General features: G+C 39.3%; 1 protein-coding gene across 1 annotated transcript; it reads left to right on the top strand.

The window, feature by feature from the left end:
* Positions 1 to 8,442: 8,442 nt before the first annotated feature.
* LOC139742264 (uncharacterized) lies at positions 8,443 to 9,930 on the top strand. The gene has a single exon (XM_071652843.1). It carries the CDS (start codon positions 8,443 to 8,445, stop codon positions 9,928 to 9,930), a length of 1,488 nt encoding a protein of 495 aa, XP_071508944.1.
* The last annotated feature ends 9,595 nt before the right edge of the window (positions 9,931 to 19,525 follow it).

Raw genomic sequence — 19,525 nt, 5'->3', positions numbered from 1 at the left:
TGTATTTTCCATTATTTGGCTTGGAAATGTGTAATGCGAAAAATAACCCAAGAAATGTGACACCGTAACATGAGAATGGAATATGTGCTATATACTCAAATTGTCGGCATGTCTCGTTAAGAGATTCCTGGGTTTTGATTAAGGACTATAAAAAAGTAAGCACAGCAAACAGCTCGGATGTTCCAAATAATAGTATGTCAAATGATGCAGTGTTCAGATCATATTCAAGTTAATTCTTAATTCATGCTGGTATACAGGCTCTACATGATTGATATTCAAACTTGAATCTCTTTGGCAATGTTACTATTCATATAGCAATCATGCACAATCTGATAAATTTAGCTTCATCTTGACGATAATTATATTATCGTATAATTCCAGTAATTTCACATTCCCATTTTAATGACAAGCGGAATCCGATGTCACAATCTGTCCATCGTATGAGATGCACAATAATGATATTATTCATGTCTTTAGTTTAATCATGCTTTTGGTTTCCGTGATGTTTCATGCCGATTGACAAATGTAAAATAGAACATTAGCCGACTCCAACTATCAACGGTGTTGGATGTATTGTGTTTCATCATCGCAGGCTCGCTGACTGTGACAGTTTTTTGTGACGATATCCCATTTGCGAATTGCCAAAAATCGAATTTCGGAAATATTTGCCATTAAATTTGAAATAGCCTTCGAACAGCAAGTTTGCTCGATCCTGAAAAATTTAATTCCATGCCGTTCAGAATGAATACCGGTATGTCACATTTTTGATAGGCCGCAGAAGAAAAGCGTCGGAAAGGTTTTCTCTTTTTTTTATTCGTTTCATTTCTGTTTTTCTGCCAACTTTGATAGAAATCAAGAGTTTTCAAAATCCCTTCATCATGTTCATCTCATGTTCAAGTTGACTATAACAACTTAAGTCGAATCTAAAATACCTAATGGTAGATTTCATACTTTTTTTCTTGAAAATCAAAGAAAAAATGTGTCATCCTTTGCACCATATTATATATATATATATATATATATATATATATATATATATATATATATATGTATATATATATATGTATATATATATATATATATACACATATAAGAAGAAGAAGAAGAAGAAGGAGTCTCGAGTACGCCATATGTAGTTCCAACACGGTTTTTATTAACATTTTTAGTTAATCAAAACCTTGTTGGAACTACAAATGGCATACTCGAGACTACTTCTTCTTCTCATTCGAAGTCAAACCCGTAGAAAATTCCAAGATGAACATATTATATATATATATATATATATATATGGGGGGCGGTTGGCAGTAACCAAACAACGATGGACTAACTGAACTGGCGATAAACCGCTCCGCATGCTTGCATACTAAATAATTCACATGAAAAAGCAATGGGATGTTTGCTAAGTGATTGACATCAACACCTCATCCCATTTGCATCATTATTCGGCGAAAACATGGAATAGTAAAATTCCGTTAATGTATAGTTAAGTTCATAGATTAAACTTCTGCCATCCAGTTCGTCTGAGTTAAACTAAAGTCGCCTTGAACGTTGTGTGAAATCATATTTTTCAGTTGTATTCTTGTAAACATTCTATGTTTATATTAGGATATATACTGAGTAACTAACTGTGGAATCATATTTTTGTAAGCACCTGTACCCATCCACCTGTACCAGGCGCCGATATGAAGCCTTCGAAAACGCCGTGTCCTGTTACTATTCAGAGCTACTGTTCCAGAATACAGTCCCGTTCACCTAATCCAAAGACTCCATTCTTATTCTTTCAATTCATTGACTCTTCACTCGGATGGGGAATTTTTTTTCAGGTCTCAGTTTGATGCCGCATATCAACTTAAGAAAGAATCATGTGTGAGAGAGGGGGGGGGGGTGGAGATAGAGAGGGGCGCAGAAAGACGACACTTGTAGAGCGTCTCTTGGATATAAGCCCGTTTAAGGTCCCTTTCTGAACGGAGACCAATATTCTAGCATTGTCTCGTAATTGCGTTTATTTGCTCGAGTGTTCTTTGATTCTGTTGGTAGCGAAAATTTCACGAGTATTCTTATCTTATTTAGCTTTCTTTTTCTTTGCATCAAACTGTCTGACTTGTCCGTGTCATAACATTTAATGAGCGCCGATTAGATGTGCTATTTTGAAGTAAATCTGTAGGGTGCCTATGCATGGACCTACACTAGGTCCATGATGATGTATGTGAGTGCTCATGGCAATTCTTGCTTTGATTCAGACATGATAGCCTTATAGTTTTGGCTGATGCAACCAAAGGTTCGCCTGAGTGATGAACAAAATGACACGGTCATATATACTTAAAAGATTTTCATTCAAAAAAAGAAAATGACTCGGTGCCTCGCTTGTGATCAAGCATACACAGTAACAATTGAAAACAAAGAGTAATTTTTCTTGTACATTGTTATTGAACAACAAAAAAAGTCAAATCAAAACAATAACGCTGAATGTAACGGAGACTTATAGATAAATGCTTTAAAAGTGAAAAGAAAATACTAGGCCTAGTATGCGACGGTGCTTTTGTGAATGTTTGGTAGTTTAATATATGCGCTATTGCTACATCTCTTCAAATGAAGCTTTACATTTCGAAATGAAAAAGAAGATAATAAAAAAAATATAAACACTTGATTGTTATACGACATACAGGAATATAATATTTTGAACTGATTGTATTAACCATTATCTGAAAAGATATGATTTCTTCAAACTTCCTTGAGAAAAAAAAGAGTCCCTTCACCACAAATATTGAATCTCTTTCTAAACCTGAAATGAAGAATAAACAAATACTTCAGCCATTGCTACTATAGTATCTAATTATTGACGAATGGATCGTGTCAAACTTCCATCGAGTCGTTATTCTAGCGTGACAACTATAGTTCTGTCTTTCTAAATATTGCCCCAAACCGGAGCTAAGGACGTTATGTAAGATAGCAAACATCGTTTGTCGCCGGTATTGTATCATTGACTCGAGTTTGTTTGCCTTGGACGGGATTTTTTCCCCTTCTTCTTCTCCTTCTTCTCGAATTAACCGTCGAGCAGAAGTTGCATGCCGTTGCTTGGTGATTTATCCATTAGGTAAAGCTACCGTGCGCTGTTGTGAATGCAATGAAGGTTTATGGCGCCTAGAAGATCCCCAGTCGTTTGGTACATTTCTAATTTTGATGAAGCAAGTTCCAATGAATTGCCGAACAAACGTTCAATGAGGTTTTGCAGGATTTATTGCTTGTCTTTGAGCAACAGATTGTTATTTGCGAAGTTATGAACGAATGTCGACGATTTCTTTTTCTATAAGTCCGTTGCGGTTAAAAAAAGGAACAATTTCCTCGTAGCAATCCCCAACTTCACTCGGATTCATGCATGATACACATTATTGTGTGACTGTATGACCATTAAAGTCATTATGCTCTTGGTGGAGGTTTCCGTTCTCCAAGTGCTTCTTATAGACCCTAGTTTTAGTTGTGGATGGAATGTTTCCCAAGTTTTGTGTGGTTTGATCTCTTCCGAGCAAGATCGCAGTAGTGCTTTGGTGTGTCCGATAATGAAATTCAATGAAAAAGTGGTGAATATTGAATGGAAAATGCGTGGGAATGTATGATCAGATTCTAACTATAAGTATGCTTTGCTATTGCTTAAGAGCTCAAAGTTACAGATATGTTGTCACATGTATAGGAGTTGTTGATTTTTTTTTTCAGGATTAATGATATGATTGCAAGGCACGAATTCATGATAAACGTAGCGGCCCACGCCGAGAAAGAACTGTGTCCAAATATTTGATCGTAAAGCCACCCCTTTCGTCATAATTACTATGATACTTTATAGCTTATTTTACTTTAAGTAATTTGATTCGATTTCTGATTGTTATATTTTGGACAAACAAAGAGATAGTATACTAGTACATGAATTGGTACATACCGGGAAACGGAATGATGAAAAACATAATCTGACATAATTCTAGCAGATTAGATCGTTAAATTTGTAAAATATATACCTATCAATTTGATCTTTAAAAAGTAGGTTTTGTGAAATAATGTGTAATTGACAGAGAATACAGGAGACCTCCATCGGAAGTTCGAGACCTTTTTAACATAAATTACAAATTGTATGAGTGTCTAAACACAGGCATAGAAACAGCTGGGAAGAGAGGGGAAAGTAATTTCTTATGAAAAGTAGACATTAGATATTAGGCAATGAAAAAAAAAAATGTTCAGTTTTGCTCTCCATAGCTGAAGCATCACAAAGCCAAATATCTCCCAAGTGATTCGAAACTTTGGCGTCCTTCTTGCAGGAATGATTCATAATGCCGTGTAACTATCATTTTTCGACAAAAGCAAGAAAATGTTTAAGACATGCGCTTTGGCAACATTGTTTATTGTTTATTTATTTGTTTAAACGAAAGAAACAAATAACTAGGGAAAATGAACAACTAACATTAAAGCTACGCAAGAAAATGACTAGGAAAAATGATCCACTATACATTAAAGCCAACATAGGATCAAAACTCCTGTCTCGTTAAGACTACTTCTCGCTTTTTGACTTGCCATAAACAGGGAGCTAAGTGAGAAGAGACAGTGCTTTAAGTATATGAAGGACGATGCCGGGAAAGGTACTTAGAATTAATTCGCCTCAAGACGCCACCAGCTCATGCATACAACTGTCTTGTCTTCGCCGTATTGTAACAAGGCTGAATACTTTAAAGTGACAAAATGTACCAGCGTTTAACCGTGACTGCAAGCGAAAACGTGTACGCGAAGCAATTGTAGAGATTAAGCAAAAACACTGATGGAGCAACACTCGTACTTTGGAACGCTGAGTCAACGAACACATCAGAATAAGGATATAGAATACCAGCAGACGATTTCAGGCTTTTCTTCTGTCTGTGTTGGTTAGTTCCGCGCGCTGGTGAAGCTGGTCTATCAAACGAACAACAAGGCCAAAGCTCCTTCTAAATCCTTACTAATCCTTGGACTTTCCGTGTAGAGATTTTCTTCGGCTTCTTCTGTCTTGATACCGGGTGACCATGGACAATGACTTGGTTGTTGCTCAGTAACGGTGAGTGAGCAAGAAGTATATATCCAGAACTTGTTCGGATTCCACTCTTACGTTGCAACAAGACAGCATGTATCCTGCTATACGTTTTGCCCCTTTATACTTCAGATTACTAGTTCTAGTGGTTTTCTTCAACAGTCATGCCCACTCTATGAAAACAGTATACAGTTATCTGAGAAATAGCTTGATAGTGTGGGAATATTGCACCGCAAATTTACCACTTTCGTGTATATATTGGAAAGACAGCGCGGGACAGATGAAAAATTTGCTGATTAATCTAAAAATGCATATTAACGTTCTTAAAAGAACAGTCTTGAAACAACTAGGCCCTACAGTCGAAATTAAGTTATACTGAAAATACACAGTATATTCATGTGCTGACGTACATGTAATAAATAGGAGTCAGAATGACTTAGAAAAGGCGATTGTATAGATGTGTAGGCTATGAGTATAAGTAACTCAAGAAAAATCTACAAAGTTTGTTTAACAACAAAACACCCCGAACTGTATAACTATACCTGTCGCTATGCACACGTAAAAGAGAGATAAAGAACGAACCACAACGGTCAAAGTACCTAGCGTGCCGTTGTCTGGCTAATTGGCTTTACATGATATTTGTTCAATTATAATGTGTGTATTGCGGAAATTATACAGTCTGGTCGGGTTCTTGTGACTGTTAGCCTAGTTACACGTATTAGGTGTTCTCTGTTGGCCTTTGGGTCCATTTTCAATTGACTTAGAAAGGAACGTGATATGAAATGACCCTTGGACGAACGAACGAGATGGCGTCAAGTGTATTGTCACCAATGTTGCCTTTTGGATCTCAAGAGCTTTGGATATCGAATTGATCAATGCCACTGCCATATCGTGGTACATGACTGTATACGGTCAGAATATAACGTCTTATTTGCGTATAGAACGACCTATAAGTACAAGCTGGCCTCAAACTGTTGTAAGTGGTCCAATGCTGACAAAACAACCACATGGTTATGGAGTTCCTCTATGCATAGCGTGCGCACAGTATCATCATCAGATGTGTATGAAAAAAAGTCACATCGTCAACATTTTGTATCAGTATAATTGCAGTCGTCACGTTATAAGCGACCATGAGCCATCCGTGATTAATATTGTATTGCGCTTTGACTTTGCTTTTTTTATCTATAATCTTTCACTGCGCTTTGAATGGTGAAAAAATGTGATTTTTCATTCTAATGCACTTTTTTTTAATAATTATGTAGGCCTACGTTAAATTCAATCGGCTAGGAAAAAGACAATCGGTTAAAGCATAACTGGTGTTAATATTGGTATATTTCTATTCTTTTGACTATAGCATTCGTACATTGTTTCGCATTCTTTTTTCTTTTCTTTTTTTTTTTTGGGGGGGGGGTTCGTCCATCTGCTTAATTATTTTTTCGTTTTGTTTTACAGTTTCATCCCTGCTTATAGCGCACCCCCTTCAATATCTTTTAGGTCGTTCAATTTATGTCTTTGTTATGTAATTATGAGAAGAAAACGACGAATGAGACAAGTTTTGCGAACTACACCGAGGCACATTTCTTTCAATGTTGTGACCATCTGGGCCCCATTTCATAAAGACAGCAACTCTTGCATGAATGGCAACTTCCCATAGCAGCAGCCAATCATGAAGCTGGGTTCTTGACGTCACCATGACAATTGTCATTACAGAAAGAGTTGCTACTATGTCGCCAGAGTTGGCATTATTGTGCTTTCTGGCATAATTTTTGACGTTTCAGCATCCAGCATTATGATAGGCATAATTTTGGTGTATTAGCATAATTCTAGTATAATTACTACAGAAAGGAAATCTCCAGGAATTTTGTTTACTGTGGTACCTCTTTTTGGTCGGTTTGTTAGTTTGTGAGCTGATTTGTGGACGAAATTGACAATAAAAAGTCGTGAAGACGTGTGTTTTTTTTGCGGTTTTTGTTTTGTTTTGGCGATTGAGCGCCACAGTTCAATTGGGAGCATAGAATTTGAAGACTTTTTTTTTTGCTTGTCAGCTTATCGGGCACCACAATTGTACCAAAAAATGGGAGGACGATTGGGCACCACAATGCGATTGGGAACCACAATTCAATTTGATTTTCAGTGTTTTTTTGCTTGTCGGCCGATCGGGCACCATAATTCGTAGCAAAAAAAAAAAGTGTGAGGACCCTTTTTTTCTTGCCGTCAGCTGATGAAGCACCATAATTGGTTGACATAATGTGACATAATTTCATGGCAATTAAGCATACTTTTAGGCCGCTTCAAGCATAATCCCATGTTTTTCACCTCAACTTTTTATGAAATGGGGCCCTGGACAGGCGTTCTTAGATACAATATTGTTGAGTATGTATTTGACAATCTACGAGAGAGTTTTGTTTTGTTTTGTTTTGTTTTGTTTTGTTTTGTTTTGTTTTGTTTTGGTGTTTTTTTTTTTGGGGGGGTGTGTTTTTATCGTGACAATATCCAACAGTAATAATAGATTACAGACACTTTAGGTTATTGTGACATACCATGCCATGTGACTTTATCCTGTCGACTAAAACTTGATTATAATTGACTACAGGCTGACGTTATATTGTTGGCAGTAAACATCGACTTTGGTCTGCCAAATAATTGTCTTCACGATATGTGAGGCAATATAGATAGTCTCTGGAAATGTCTGTAAATTCGTCGAGGTCACTCGAAACATTAATGACGAGACTGCTGCTACAATACTACCTGAGTAATGTTGGTTCGTCTCCAGTAGCAAGAAACAGATGTGATGAATACAAGTTTAAGTACTGGAGCTCGCTAATAAATAGTGATGAAAAGCGATAACAGACCAGCCAAAAGGAAAGGAAAAAGAGAAGGGGAAGATAATGACCAACGTGTCATTCAGAGAACAGAGAGAACGGACTGACAGTTACCCGGGCCTTTATTACTTTGTATGCTCTGATATGGCGATATTTGCAAACTACCGTTTGATCGTTGCATGAAGGAGAAGACAAGGAGTAAGGTAATCTAGAAGAACATTGCATATAATCGAGTTGTCATGGAATATGATTGACATCTAACAAATGACTGGGTTGAAAGAAAATAACTGACTTCACGTTTTGGTGACCAGTTCCAGAGAATTGGACTGAAAGAGAATCTCAAGTTTCTCATGTTATGCAGACAAAACATGTGCAGATTATATAACTATATTGACGATATCAAATAAGTGTATTTTAGTGTACTGTTTGATATCTAAAAAGGTATAGTTTTGTAAGATCGCTACATTGTAAGATTGGTTAGGTCGGTATATCGATGTATTTCGGTTGTCGTTTTTTTCGCAAGTTGGTGTACGTTTCATTTGCAAATTATCTGTATTTACTCTGCATTTCAGGTACAGCATGAATCCGAAGGGAGGTTTACAGGCCGTGCCTGATCTTCACCTGGCCATACGCAAGGGCTTCTTCCAGGACATTCGGTACCTGGTGTCCGCCGGTGAAGATGTCGACATCAAGGACCCCGCCGATCACCGAACTCCCCTCATGCTCTGCGCCATGATCGAGCAGGAGGCGTGGGGAGTCGGCATCGCTCGTCTCCTCCTCGAGCGCGGTGCCATGGTCGGGTACGCCGACCGACGTGGGCAGAATGCTCTCATGTATGCCTGCGTGTTCGGGCGCGTAGAGCTGACGAAAGTATTCCTCAAGGCCGTGGACTACGACCCCAATCAGAGGGATCGGTGGGGAAACACGGCTCTGTTTTACGCGGCTTCCAACGGGAACATAGAAGTCGTCCAGGCGATGATCGACTGCCTGCTGCATTTCAGGCTCCCGTTAGAGAAGGCCAACAAGTGGGGAATGACGCCGCTGCTGGAGGCGTGCCGATGTGGGCACTTTGCCGTGGCAGAGATGCTGGAAAAACACGGCGCGCCGACGGATGCAAGAGATAACATACTCCACTGGGGAACTGCCGAATGGAAACATGACTACGAACAGCGTATGATCGACGAAGCGCCCAAGTCCCGTTCGTATGAGAAGCCCTGGCTGAGAAGACGAGAGCCGACGTCCCGAAACGTGAAGCGATCAAACAGCATCACTTCTCGAGACAGCAGCGAAGGGTTGCCATCCATATCGAAGGGGAGGAGCAACACCTCCAGCGAGTGCGACGACGAAGTCTTCTTACCAACACAAATCATCGTGACGCGGACAAAGAGCGAACCTGCGATCACCGACCAGGTGCGTAGCGATTCACGAACGCTGAAAAAGAAGTTGACATCGACATCGACGAAGTGCCGCATGCTGCTCAAACCATGGATACTAGACTTAACGAAAGGGAAAACGATCACGGCGGTGTTTCTACCGGCACCTGCAACCTCGATATGCCCGTCGATAGCAACGTCGCCAACTGTATCATCCACTAACAGTCTTATCAAGCAGCGCGCTGCAAACAGTCATGATGGGCAGCCTCAATGGGACGCCAATCATCAGTACCAGCATAACTTCAAGCAAATTTTCCAGCGCTACGAGATCCAATCGTCGGGCTCCTTTCGGCGTCGCGCAAAAACGCCCGAGGGAATGAAAGTACCCGAAATCCAAGGTGACGTCGAGCAGCTATCACTTCGACTCAGCCAGACGAGTCGGTTGGCGCGGAAGCAGTCGCGTATGGACATGACGACAAACAACCGCCTTCCGAGCACCGGAAGTAGTCTCGAGATGAACTCCAGCCGGAAGTTCAAGACTGGAGATGCGCGCACCCGCGGCGGATCAGAGCGAAGCAAGCTGGATGATTCCACGTCATCCGTTAGTTCAGAGGACAGCGCCGCCGCGCGCCTTATGAACGCGTACCGAAGACGGAAAACGAGTACGGCGCAGCCTCCAAGCAGTGACAAGTAGATCTTGGATTACCCAATCATTGAATAGCTTGAAAGAACTGCAATCTCAAGGCAGGTGTATTTGACGATACGCATGATGCTTTAATGCGAATGAAATGCGAAGAAAATATTAATAACTATACCATATCTGATACTCCTACCTACATTTCATGAATAAGAAAGAAGTCGTTATCTTACATCAATATAACATGTAACCTGTTGCTATGACAGCAATGGTAAAATGACTCATCATCGAGTTCCAAATTGTTTGTGATCTTGAATTTGCCAGACTCTAGCTTTCCAACGATGTGCAGTTTCTCTCGGAGCCCATCAAAAGAGCACAAAGAGAAATATCTGATTGACGTTTAGACTAGTCAAGTGTACAGAGGGTTACGTGTGATAAGCACAATGTAGGCCATTTCGGAACACTGATATTACATCCGGAGGGAAATGTATTTTCATGAAAACTAGAGTTTCGAATCCGTAAACATTCTCAAAGTGTTATTGACTAGTTGGAGTTAAAGTATCAACGTTTATAGAATTTACGAAGAAACATCATACTGTACTTTTCGGTAAGATCACCTCATTTTGCAGCTTTATCAGCTCTAATGGTCACGACTCCTGCAAGATATGGTGACGTGTCATTTTGTGTATAGAATAATAAGTCTAATCTTAAGTGCAAGATATGTATTCCGCATCTGCGTTTAGTTTTCCATAGAGGTCTTGTCCTCTTAATGTTTGCGACTATATCTCAAGGAATCTATCATTCGTCCAACTGCCTCTTCTGCCTTCCGTCCAAGTTTCTATTTACATGTATTTCTACTCAAATTCTTTTCGTCCAAACCGCCCTGGAGCTGAAAAAAAAAATCACAAGCAGAGACTCCAACGCTCCCCCTTTGAGAATATTAATTTTTCTCTAAATCTCCTGCAGCTATCACGCTTGAGTTGCTGTGTGTCTCCCGCTTAGAATTCAGGTTTTTCTCCCACCCAAGTTTAGTTTTGTCGCACATTTGTATATGTTAAAAAATAGGCTGGGATAGCAATGGAGAGCACCTATAACCCTAAAGCTTCCAGGGCCCTTGAGCACGTTGAGCGGGCCCTGGACCCCAGTCGAAAGTTTCATCGCGCTTGAAGCTTATGACGTGGGCTCCAAGTCTCCAGTTTGCTAGGGGATACAGGCGAGAGAATGTCCGCTTAAGGGTTGGATTCTCTGCATCAATGCAATATTTTGTGAAGTATTTGCCTGTCATGCATGTATAATGTCGCGTTTTACCACAATAAGAGATTGTAGGTTTTAAAAGCACTCTAGAAGTGTATCAGGTTATCCGTTCCATTTTTAACTTTGAAGTTCAACTTCCATTCATGTCTTGTATTGTATCGTGTTTATGTAAAATATCATATTTTGTATGTTTTGTTTCCTTTCATCTAAAGTACAGCTAACAGGCTGGTTTGATGTAAGGGGAAAAAAACACGCAATCGTTGGTAAGTTACTGTCATTGGGTGTAGGCCCTATAGTGGCAAGACCGAATGCCATTTGTTCATCTGGCCAATGTCGATGCTTGTATGACACTGTCTTGTCTTGCATCAGGGCACGTTTGATTCTGTACCTATCACATTTAATGTAATAGCATATTCACATGTCCGTCCATTTTTCTCAAATCCAGCACTGCATACCATACGAAAATGCACACTTAAAATTATGAATGAGATTAGGCATACTATAGTATAATCTGAGGGCACGTTTCACCAGAATACATAACTTGAGTGTCAACGAAGTGAATACATCCCTCTGTCGTCCGTGTTGGTCATAGATGACATCGTCATACCTCATCTCCACTTGTTTAGCACACTGATATAGACCTTTATCATGAAAGTAATAGCAGCGAGCAAGCAATGCCTTTCACAGGTTTATGGTATGGCGTAACAATATGAAAATATATTTCGCCAGAAGAACTTGTTGGGTTCGACTGCGTAGTTCACAGTAATCAAGCGAAAACAATTAGGTGGGGTGTGCTACAAGGCAAACCCCACCTGAGGGCGCTATCCCAAAGCCTTATGATAACTATTACGTCCACAGCAAACAACACGCTGGCTTCCTAAGCCTGTCCCCAGCCAGACGATACCTTCACTTATCGATTTTTCCCACTGAATGATAATTTCTAGAGTAGACAGTGGTCATGGCAATCAAAAATCTTACGCATTGCGAGAAGACAATACCTGATATTGATTAGATCTTCGCCCCCCCCCCCCCTCCTAAAAAAAAGGGAGTCGAGATGAAATCTTACCAGGAAGATATATGCATCCTGCTTAGTGAAACTTACAAGGTATCTTCTATGATAAGTCGATAGGAAAGTGTGCTATCGATACTATGCTCTTTGATTACTGAACGACTTTTACTGTTTGATGTTTACGAATTTAGTCATATCTTTTTCAAACGCCGACTCTCCACGGTAATCAAAAAGCAAAGCGAGAAGGGAGTCTAGCTACTATGTGAGAGGCAAGCGTCACTCGACACGCTCGGTCTCGGCTCGCTTCGTTCGCGATTGTTCGCGCTAACAACAGCAAGAATGCATACGAAAAACACTGGTATAAGCATTGTTATGTATATTGGAAGACAAGTATTGTTCTGTGTAACGGTGGTGTGATGTAGAAGGATCTTCTCAAATGCAATACTTTTACTCATGGAGATTTGTAAGAATTCGTGTTATTTTGTTTGCTGTGTGTAAATCTGTTGTAAATGTTATCTCTTAAAGACAATTCAATCAATTTCACGTGAGCAAAAGGTGCATTTCGAACTGATACCTGCTAGGAATCAATGTAAGAGGCGATAAGAAAATGGAAATGCAGCCTATTTAGTCACGCTACTAACGAGGAAATACGACCATGATAAAGAAAGCTAAAAACTGCTAACTGGCTTTTGAGTTGTTCATGTTATGAGACTTTGTACTTTCCCACTCGCTAAGTGCTACTTCGGTTTGATAACATATATACAGGGAATTAGGTAATGGTTGTTATAGTATGTTTCGCTGTTGCTCTTTGTTCGTTGTACCGGATGTTTGTTTACTCGTCTGAATTGGTATCTCCAGTAAGTCGTTCATAATACAAAATGTATATATAACGAAGTATATGACGCACGATCACGCTATGAATAAATGTTTCACTAATCAAGATAAAAGACACACTGCTTGAAAATGAATGATGGTACTGATCTGATATTGTTGAGTGAGTGACGAGAGTATGATTATATCATATGTTTATGATACAAAGTATTTGCACCTTCCGATCAAATGAAATTTACGTAAGAAATACAGCTTGCTAAAATCCACTTCTAAGTATATTATTGTAATTAAACAACGAGGGAATCATCATTACAAAGAAGGTGATATTGTCTCATTCTATGTACGATGAAAAGATAAGTAAATCATTAACAGGCATCATCAAAAAGAAAGGTTTATAGCCGGGTTCACACGTACACCAATTAGCGGGATACAAATCTCGAGATTTGCATCGCGATCGTCATCCCGAGTTTTTTGCACGTGTGGACAGAAAAAACCCGAAAATTAGCGGGATAAGCATCGCGATGCTAATCCCAAGAAATCTTGCGCTGGTTCATCAATTAGCGGGATAATTGGCCCCGCGCTGGTACGTGTGAACGGTCGGGATTAGAATCTCCAGTTTTTACATCCCATCATGCAATGCGCACATCACAACGGCGAGGCCTCTGTGAAGAGGTCCTTCACCTCTTTGGGGCACAACAACAACAGCGCGCGAACCACACCACTGACGCGTAAAAGACAATGGACAAAGGTAAGTGCGCGCAGGCAGTGATAGAGAAGGGCGCTGTGTGACCCAGTTTGCAGGCTTTGCTGTTATCTCTATCGGCAATTAGCGGGATAATTCGGTACGTGTGGACGCTCGCCAAATTAGCGGGATACCGATCGCGATCGCTATCCCGCTAATTTGGTACGTGTGGACGCTCGCAAAAAAACTCGGGATGAGCATCGCGATCGTCATCCCGCTAATTTGTACGTGTGAACCCGGCTTATAAGACAATATTGATTTTATGGTAATAATCAATAAAATGTAACCCAAGGTGGGAGTCATCGAAACCATTGCCTATAACGTCTAACAATAGAACAGCACCGATTTACATTACAACATGTAAACCTACAATGGTAATAGACCTCTGTGCGTAACAATACAGAAGGCCTATACTTAGTATGACAGTTTGTGTCCAAATGCTAACGGATGAATTTCAACTCGTGATGGATATAAGGTAAGCGAGGATTGTAAACAGTGGCTTTGTGTTCATTTGAAAGATCAAGAAGCCGAAGGGCACAAGGTATCAAACTTACAACCAATTTTAACCATCACATTACAAGTTGATTTCAGATATCCCAGAATATGTTGATAATAATTCATATTTAAACAAATAAAATAGGCTTACAATGTGCACCTGTCGAGATTAACGAAAACAGGACAAAACAAACATACGAACAAAATAATCCACGTGCAGGTTATTGAATGTTCTTAAAATTAGATAGCTCACTTCAAGCACAACTCCCTAGAGATCAATGACCTCGTCTCCATTTTGATTGTCACCAATCACAGTTTCATTCAAGTCTGTAGCAAGAATAGCGTAATTGGCAATAAGCATCTTTGGTGTGATGTATGCATGTGTGAGTGCTTGTGTGTGTGTGTGTGTGTGTGTGTGTGTGTGTGTGTGTGTGTGTGTGTGTGTGTGTGTGTGTGTGTGTGTGTGTGTGAGGGGGGAGGGGTTTAATTCACAGAACTCTTACATATAGAAGAATCACTCGCCACCCGTTTTGTCGCCGTCGCTCGACTCATTGTCACGTGACGTCCGCCATTTTGCTTAGCGGAACTTTTTTGCGTGCAAATCCCAGCAGACGCTATCCACGTACAGTGACTGCATGTTGTACCGTGTTTTTCTGACGTTCCGAGACCCTGAGCGAGGCATTAGAATGCCATATTGTGCGGCTGTAAACTGCACAAATCACTTGACAAAAGGATTTGGAAACAGGTAAGTTTGACACCAAGCCATGATGAGAATAAGAAGTAAATTAATTCCCCAAGTAACGTTTAATTAGGCGGATCGGTCGTATGTTGGCTTTCTTGTGAGCGCAGTAGCAAAGGTAGTCCCAGACACTGGATTTTGTGTTTGCCGTCGACATATCTGTTTACCACCAACTACTATGCAAAATAAAAAAGATCAAGTAGGCCTAATTTAGGCCCTGGGGCTATATTACACTCTATACGTTGTGTGTTGGGGCAAACAGCTTTGTAAATGAAAAAAAGTGTAAATTTATGTAAATTTGAGCTTATGGGTGTAAACTTTACACGTAGATTTATTCTTGTCTAGCTAGTTAGAGTCACAGTACCAGTGCAGTGGTGGGCCAGTGTCAGTGTCAGTGACAACACTACAGTCGTTTAGATACTAGATTGTCTAGACTGACTGTGTACTCTAGTATTAAAATAACCCCGGGACATTGCTTTCGCAATATGCAATATTTGTCATACATGTATTTGCGAGACTTGTCTTGCCTACATATTGTTGCCACGTTAACATTTCGTACTATACCATATAGTATGTTTTCACACTCATAAGGATTTCATTTTGAATTGTGCTTGAAGCGAACAAGTGCAAGTGAAATCTTGGATTACTGTATACAGTATTGCCTTTGATATTTTTTTTAAGATTCTTGCCAGTGTCCATTATTCATGGTTTTATTTTGCTGCCATATTGTATGCTAAGTGATTGTACATGCATTTGCTTTCATGATATACAATACATGTAGTTGTCTTATTTGTGACACTTGTTTTGCCTACATGCACATACTTTGAGATACAGTGTAGTATGTTTTCACACTCTTTAGATTTCACTTTGAATTTCGTTTGAAGCAAACGGGTGCGTGTGAAATCTTGCATTATACAGATGTTCATGTATTGCCTTTAGTTGATATTGTTATGCCAAGAATGCATTTGATATTCTTGCCCGACAGTGTTCATTGTTTATGGATTTTATGTTGTTGCTATATTGCATGATAGTTGATTATACAGGCATTTGCTTTCGTGATATACAACATTTGTTGTATATCTGTGATACTTTTTTTTGCTTACATGTTGTTACCAAATTATGTTTTCATACTACACAGTGTATGGGATAGTGTTTGTTAAACTCATTACTAAGGATTTAATTTTGAATCATGCTGAGCTAAGTACAAGTGAAATCTTACATTTACAAATGTATTGCCTTTAATACTGTTGCCAGGAATGCCTTTGGTGTTCTTTTCAGTGTTCATAATTCGTAGATTTATATTGCCATAGTGCATGCGGATCAACACAATATGTTTTCATACTATACCATAGTGCGTTTTTACACTCATTAGGATTTTCTTTTTGAATCACGCTTGAAGCTATCAAGGGCAAGTGAAATTGTGCACTATATTGATGTATTGCCTTAGATAATCTTGCCAGACAATGTTCATTATTCATGAATTTTATGTTGTCGCCCTATTGCATGTCCATTATAGATGTATATGCATTTGATTTTGTGATTACAATAGTTGTCACAAATTTGTGACACTGGTGGTCTTGCCTATCATTTGCATAATATGTTCCTGACGCATGTACTGCCTGTGATTATAGCCGCCGTATTAGGTTTGATAATGGTACGTGTACTTCAAGCAAATGGTATATCACTGTACTGTGGTTGATTCTCAGCAATCAACTTTGACCTTGAGAAATGTCAAATAAATTGTAAAAAATCAGGAAAATTAACTCTGTCCAACTTAACTTTGTTTTTTGTGGGAAGACAATCTTGAAAGGAGTTCATGCTTGTAATGTGTGTGTGTGTGAGTGTGTGAATACATATATATATATATATATATATATATATACATAGAAAATTATATATATATATATATACATAGATAATTATATATATATATATATATATATATATATATATATATATATATATATATATATATATAATATTGATTGAGTACCAGGTAGTCTACATGTTGGTGCAGCAATATCATGATATCGAAAGTGAAACAGAAACCAATTTCATGTTGATCACCAACAATTTATTTACAGCACACAAATATTTGAGCGATTCGCTCCTTCTCAAGTGTTGTTGCAAATCGCTCAAAAATTGGTGTGGTGAAATAAATTGTCGGTGATTAGCATGAACTCGATTTCTGTTTTATTTCATGTATACAGATATACAGTGTATACATGCCTATAGGCATATTGCTTTATGTGCAATAGTGGTAACTACATTGTACTACACACTACTAATGATAATGATAACAGCAGGAATATAGATAATTAAGGTGGTGTTGTCTTCCAAATTTCTAAGATGTTGAACGAGTGTCAGATGGGGAAGATGTATTACATGATCATATCCACAAATCATTGATTTTTACAACTGGACTGACTGGAAATGTAATTTGACCTGTTTAATGGGAGAAAAATCAAAAGCACGAACACACATCTTCTTAAAATATCACTGGAGGGGGGAAAATGCAAGACATAGGGTTGAGAGGGGTATCAGAAAAATGGCAGGACACAGACAAGGACAGGCGCGCGTCTTAGATTATTTTATACCAAAGCAGATCACGTCTCCGAAGTCAAATAGATCTACCCGAAAGGGGAAAAAACACCTGTTTCAATACAGACAACTTTCAGGGAAGAGTGTGAAATAAATAACATAAATGAGTACGTGAATCTGTGGTCAACGCTGGATTGAGAAGTACCAGTTTGACAGTTTACAAGTTCAAGTAAATATCAAGGGCTATAGCGGCTGTCATACTGTCCGATCAGTGAGTTGACCGTACCGTACTCGCGAGGAGCTGCGGAGGTACCGCTAAGCAACATGGCGGCGTGTGCACTGAGGCGTCACATCCGGGGTGCGCGGTGGCGACACCGAGCTCAGCGGGTTGTGAATGGGTGTGATTCTTCTATGTGTAAGAGTTCTGTGGTTTAATTCGCCAACCGCCAAAGATTGCGTGATCTGTGGATGCATAAAGAGGAATGAGGTGCACTAACTTGGTTGGTCATGACTTGTGTGTACGCCGCTGCAGTCTGTCATTTTTTCTGGAAGAGCGCCATCTATAGCCGATCTACACGTGCATATTAAACTCCCAAATAATTTCCAGATTATGGCTGCTACATCCCCCATAACTTTAATTCCCTTTCTTTGAGCAAAGTAATTACAACGGAGATTCTGTAACTTTTCTGATCTTCTTTTGCACTTATTTCTCTTTCGAAACCTCTTTGATTTATCACTGATTTATACATTCCCGTTTTCTGGATATAATTAGTTGGAAGGACAAAACATCTACGTGCTTGGACATGCTAAAAAACACTGGCTGGACATGGAGCGCAACCTTTCATCAAGTAATATACCCATTGGCTTCAAATTCTCCGCCTTCTCCTCATCTGCGAGATGGTCTCTCCACATTCTAGGCAGCAGTGGGATAGCCACGATTTTATAGCTTAACGGCGACGAGAAGTTAAACGGTTTCGATCAGTGTTTGAAAAGAATCTATCAGCTGTTTTCCGGATTTGGTAATTGACGCACATTCCTTTTGATATCGTGTATCCAAGAAGTATGACACGATAGAAAAAGAGCTATAAATCATCGTTATCATTACACATGAAAATTATCTGCAGTAGCGGTTATGTGTGGAGCGATGTATTTTCCTCATTAATTTTACATTTCTTTCATTACTTCACTATATTATGTTCCAAGATTTATTTATTTGCTATAACATATCAATTGACTATGTCATCATCTCCTCTATCAAACTTTAATACATCATAGACCTCATCACTATTAACATATTTTGATGATGATGATGATGATGATGATGATGATATTAAAATGATGATTTCTATCACCATAATTCATAATCTATCATCGTCATCTTCTTCCTCCTCGTCCTCGTTATTATCCTTATAAGATTTAGTATTGTTTATTCTTGACTTTCATGCGCAAAAAAACACGTGATATTTAACATGCACAAAGAAAAATTACAAAACCAGTACAATGCAACTTTCTCTGATCCTCGAGTTGGTTTCCTCGCATCCCACGGTCGATACTAATATCAAGGAAGGGCACATTTTGTAGCATTGCCCTTAACATTTGCATGCAATATATATGCTATTGCTCGATTATGATATATGGGCATTAGTTTGTTGAATTGATCGATTTTATGTGCACCTTTTTCTACTTAAAGTACGTGTAAGCCTGACTTTTGAAATACCATGTAATAACCACATTAACTAATGCATGGTGAGATAGCATTAGTGCGACAAGCACAAGTTTCAAAAGGTGTTGTAATTATTATCGTCGTCGTCATGGTCACTGCCGGTGTGCTCATTTTTATCACCCTCTCTTCGAACCGATGCCATCCACCTCGTCCTTGCTGTCGTTGCAGCGTGTAGTATTCCTTGCGTCATCGTCAACCGCATCGCAGCACCATTAATCACAGTTCGGCCTCGTCGCCATGACTGTTATCATGTTGATATTAGCTTACTGCTCTTGCACCAACGCTTCCAAGACTACTACCATCTTCACGATCGCCTCA

This window comes from Diadema antillarum, unplaced genomic scaffold, assembly GCF_040938485.1.
Source record: "Diadema antillarum isolate AM-2024a unplaced genomic scaffold, OU_Dant_1.0 seq00000993_RagTag, whole genome shotgun sequence".
Lineage (NCBI taxonomy): Eukaryota > Metazoa > Echinodermata > Echinoidea > Diadematoida > Diadematidae > Diadema > Diadema antillarum.
This window is presented reverse-complemented; position numbering and strand designations above follow the sequence as displayed.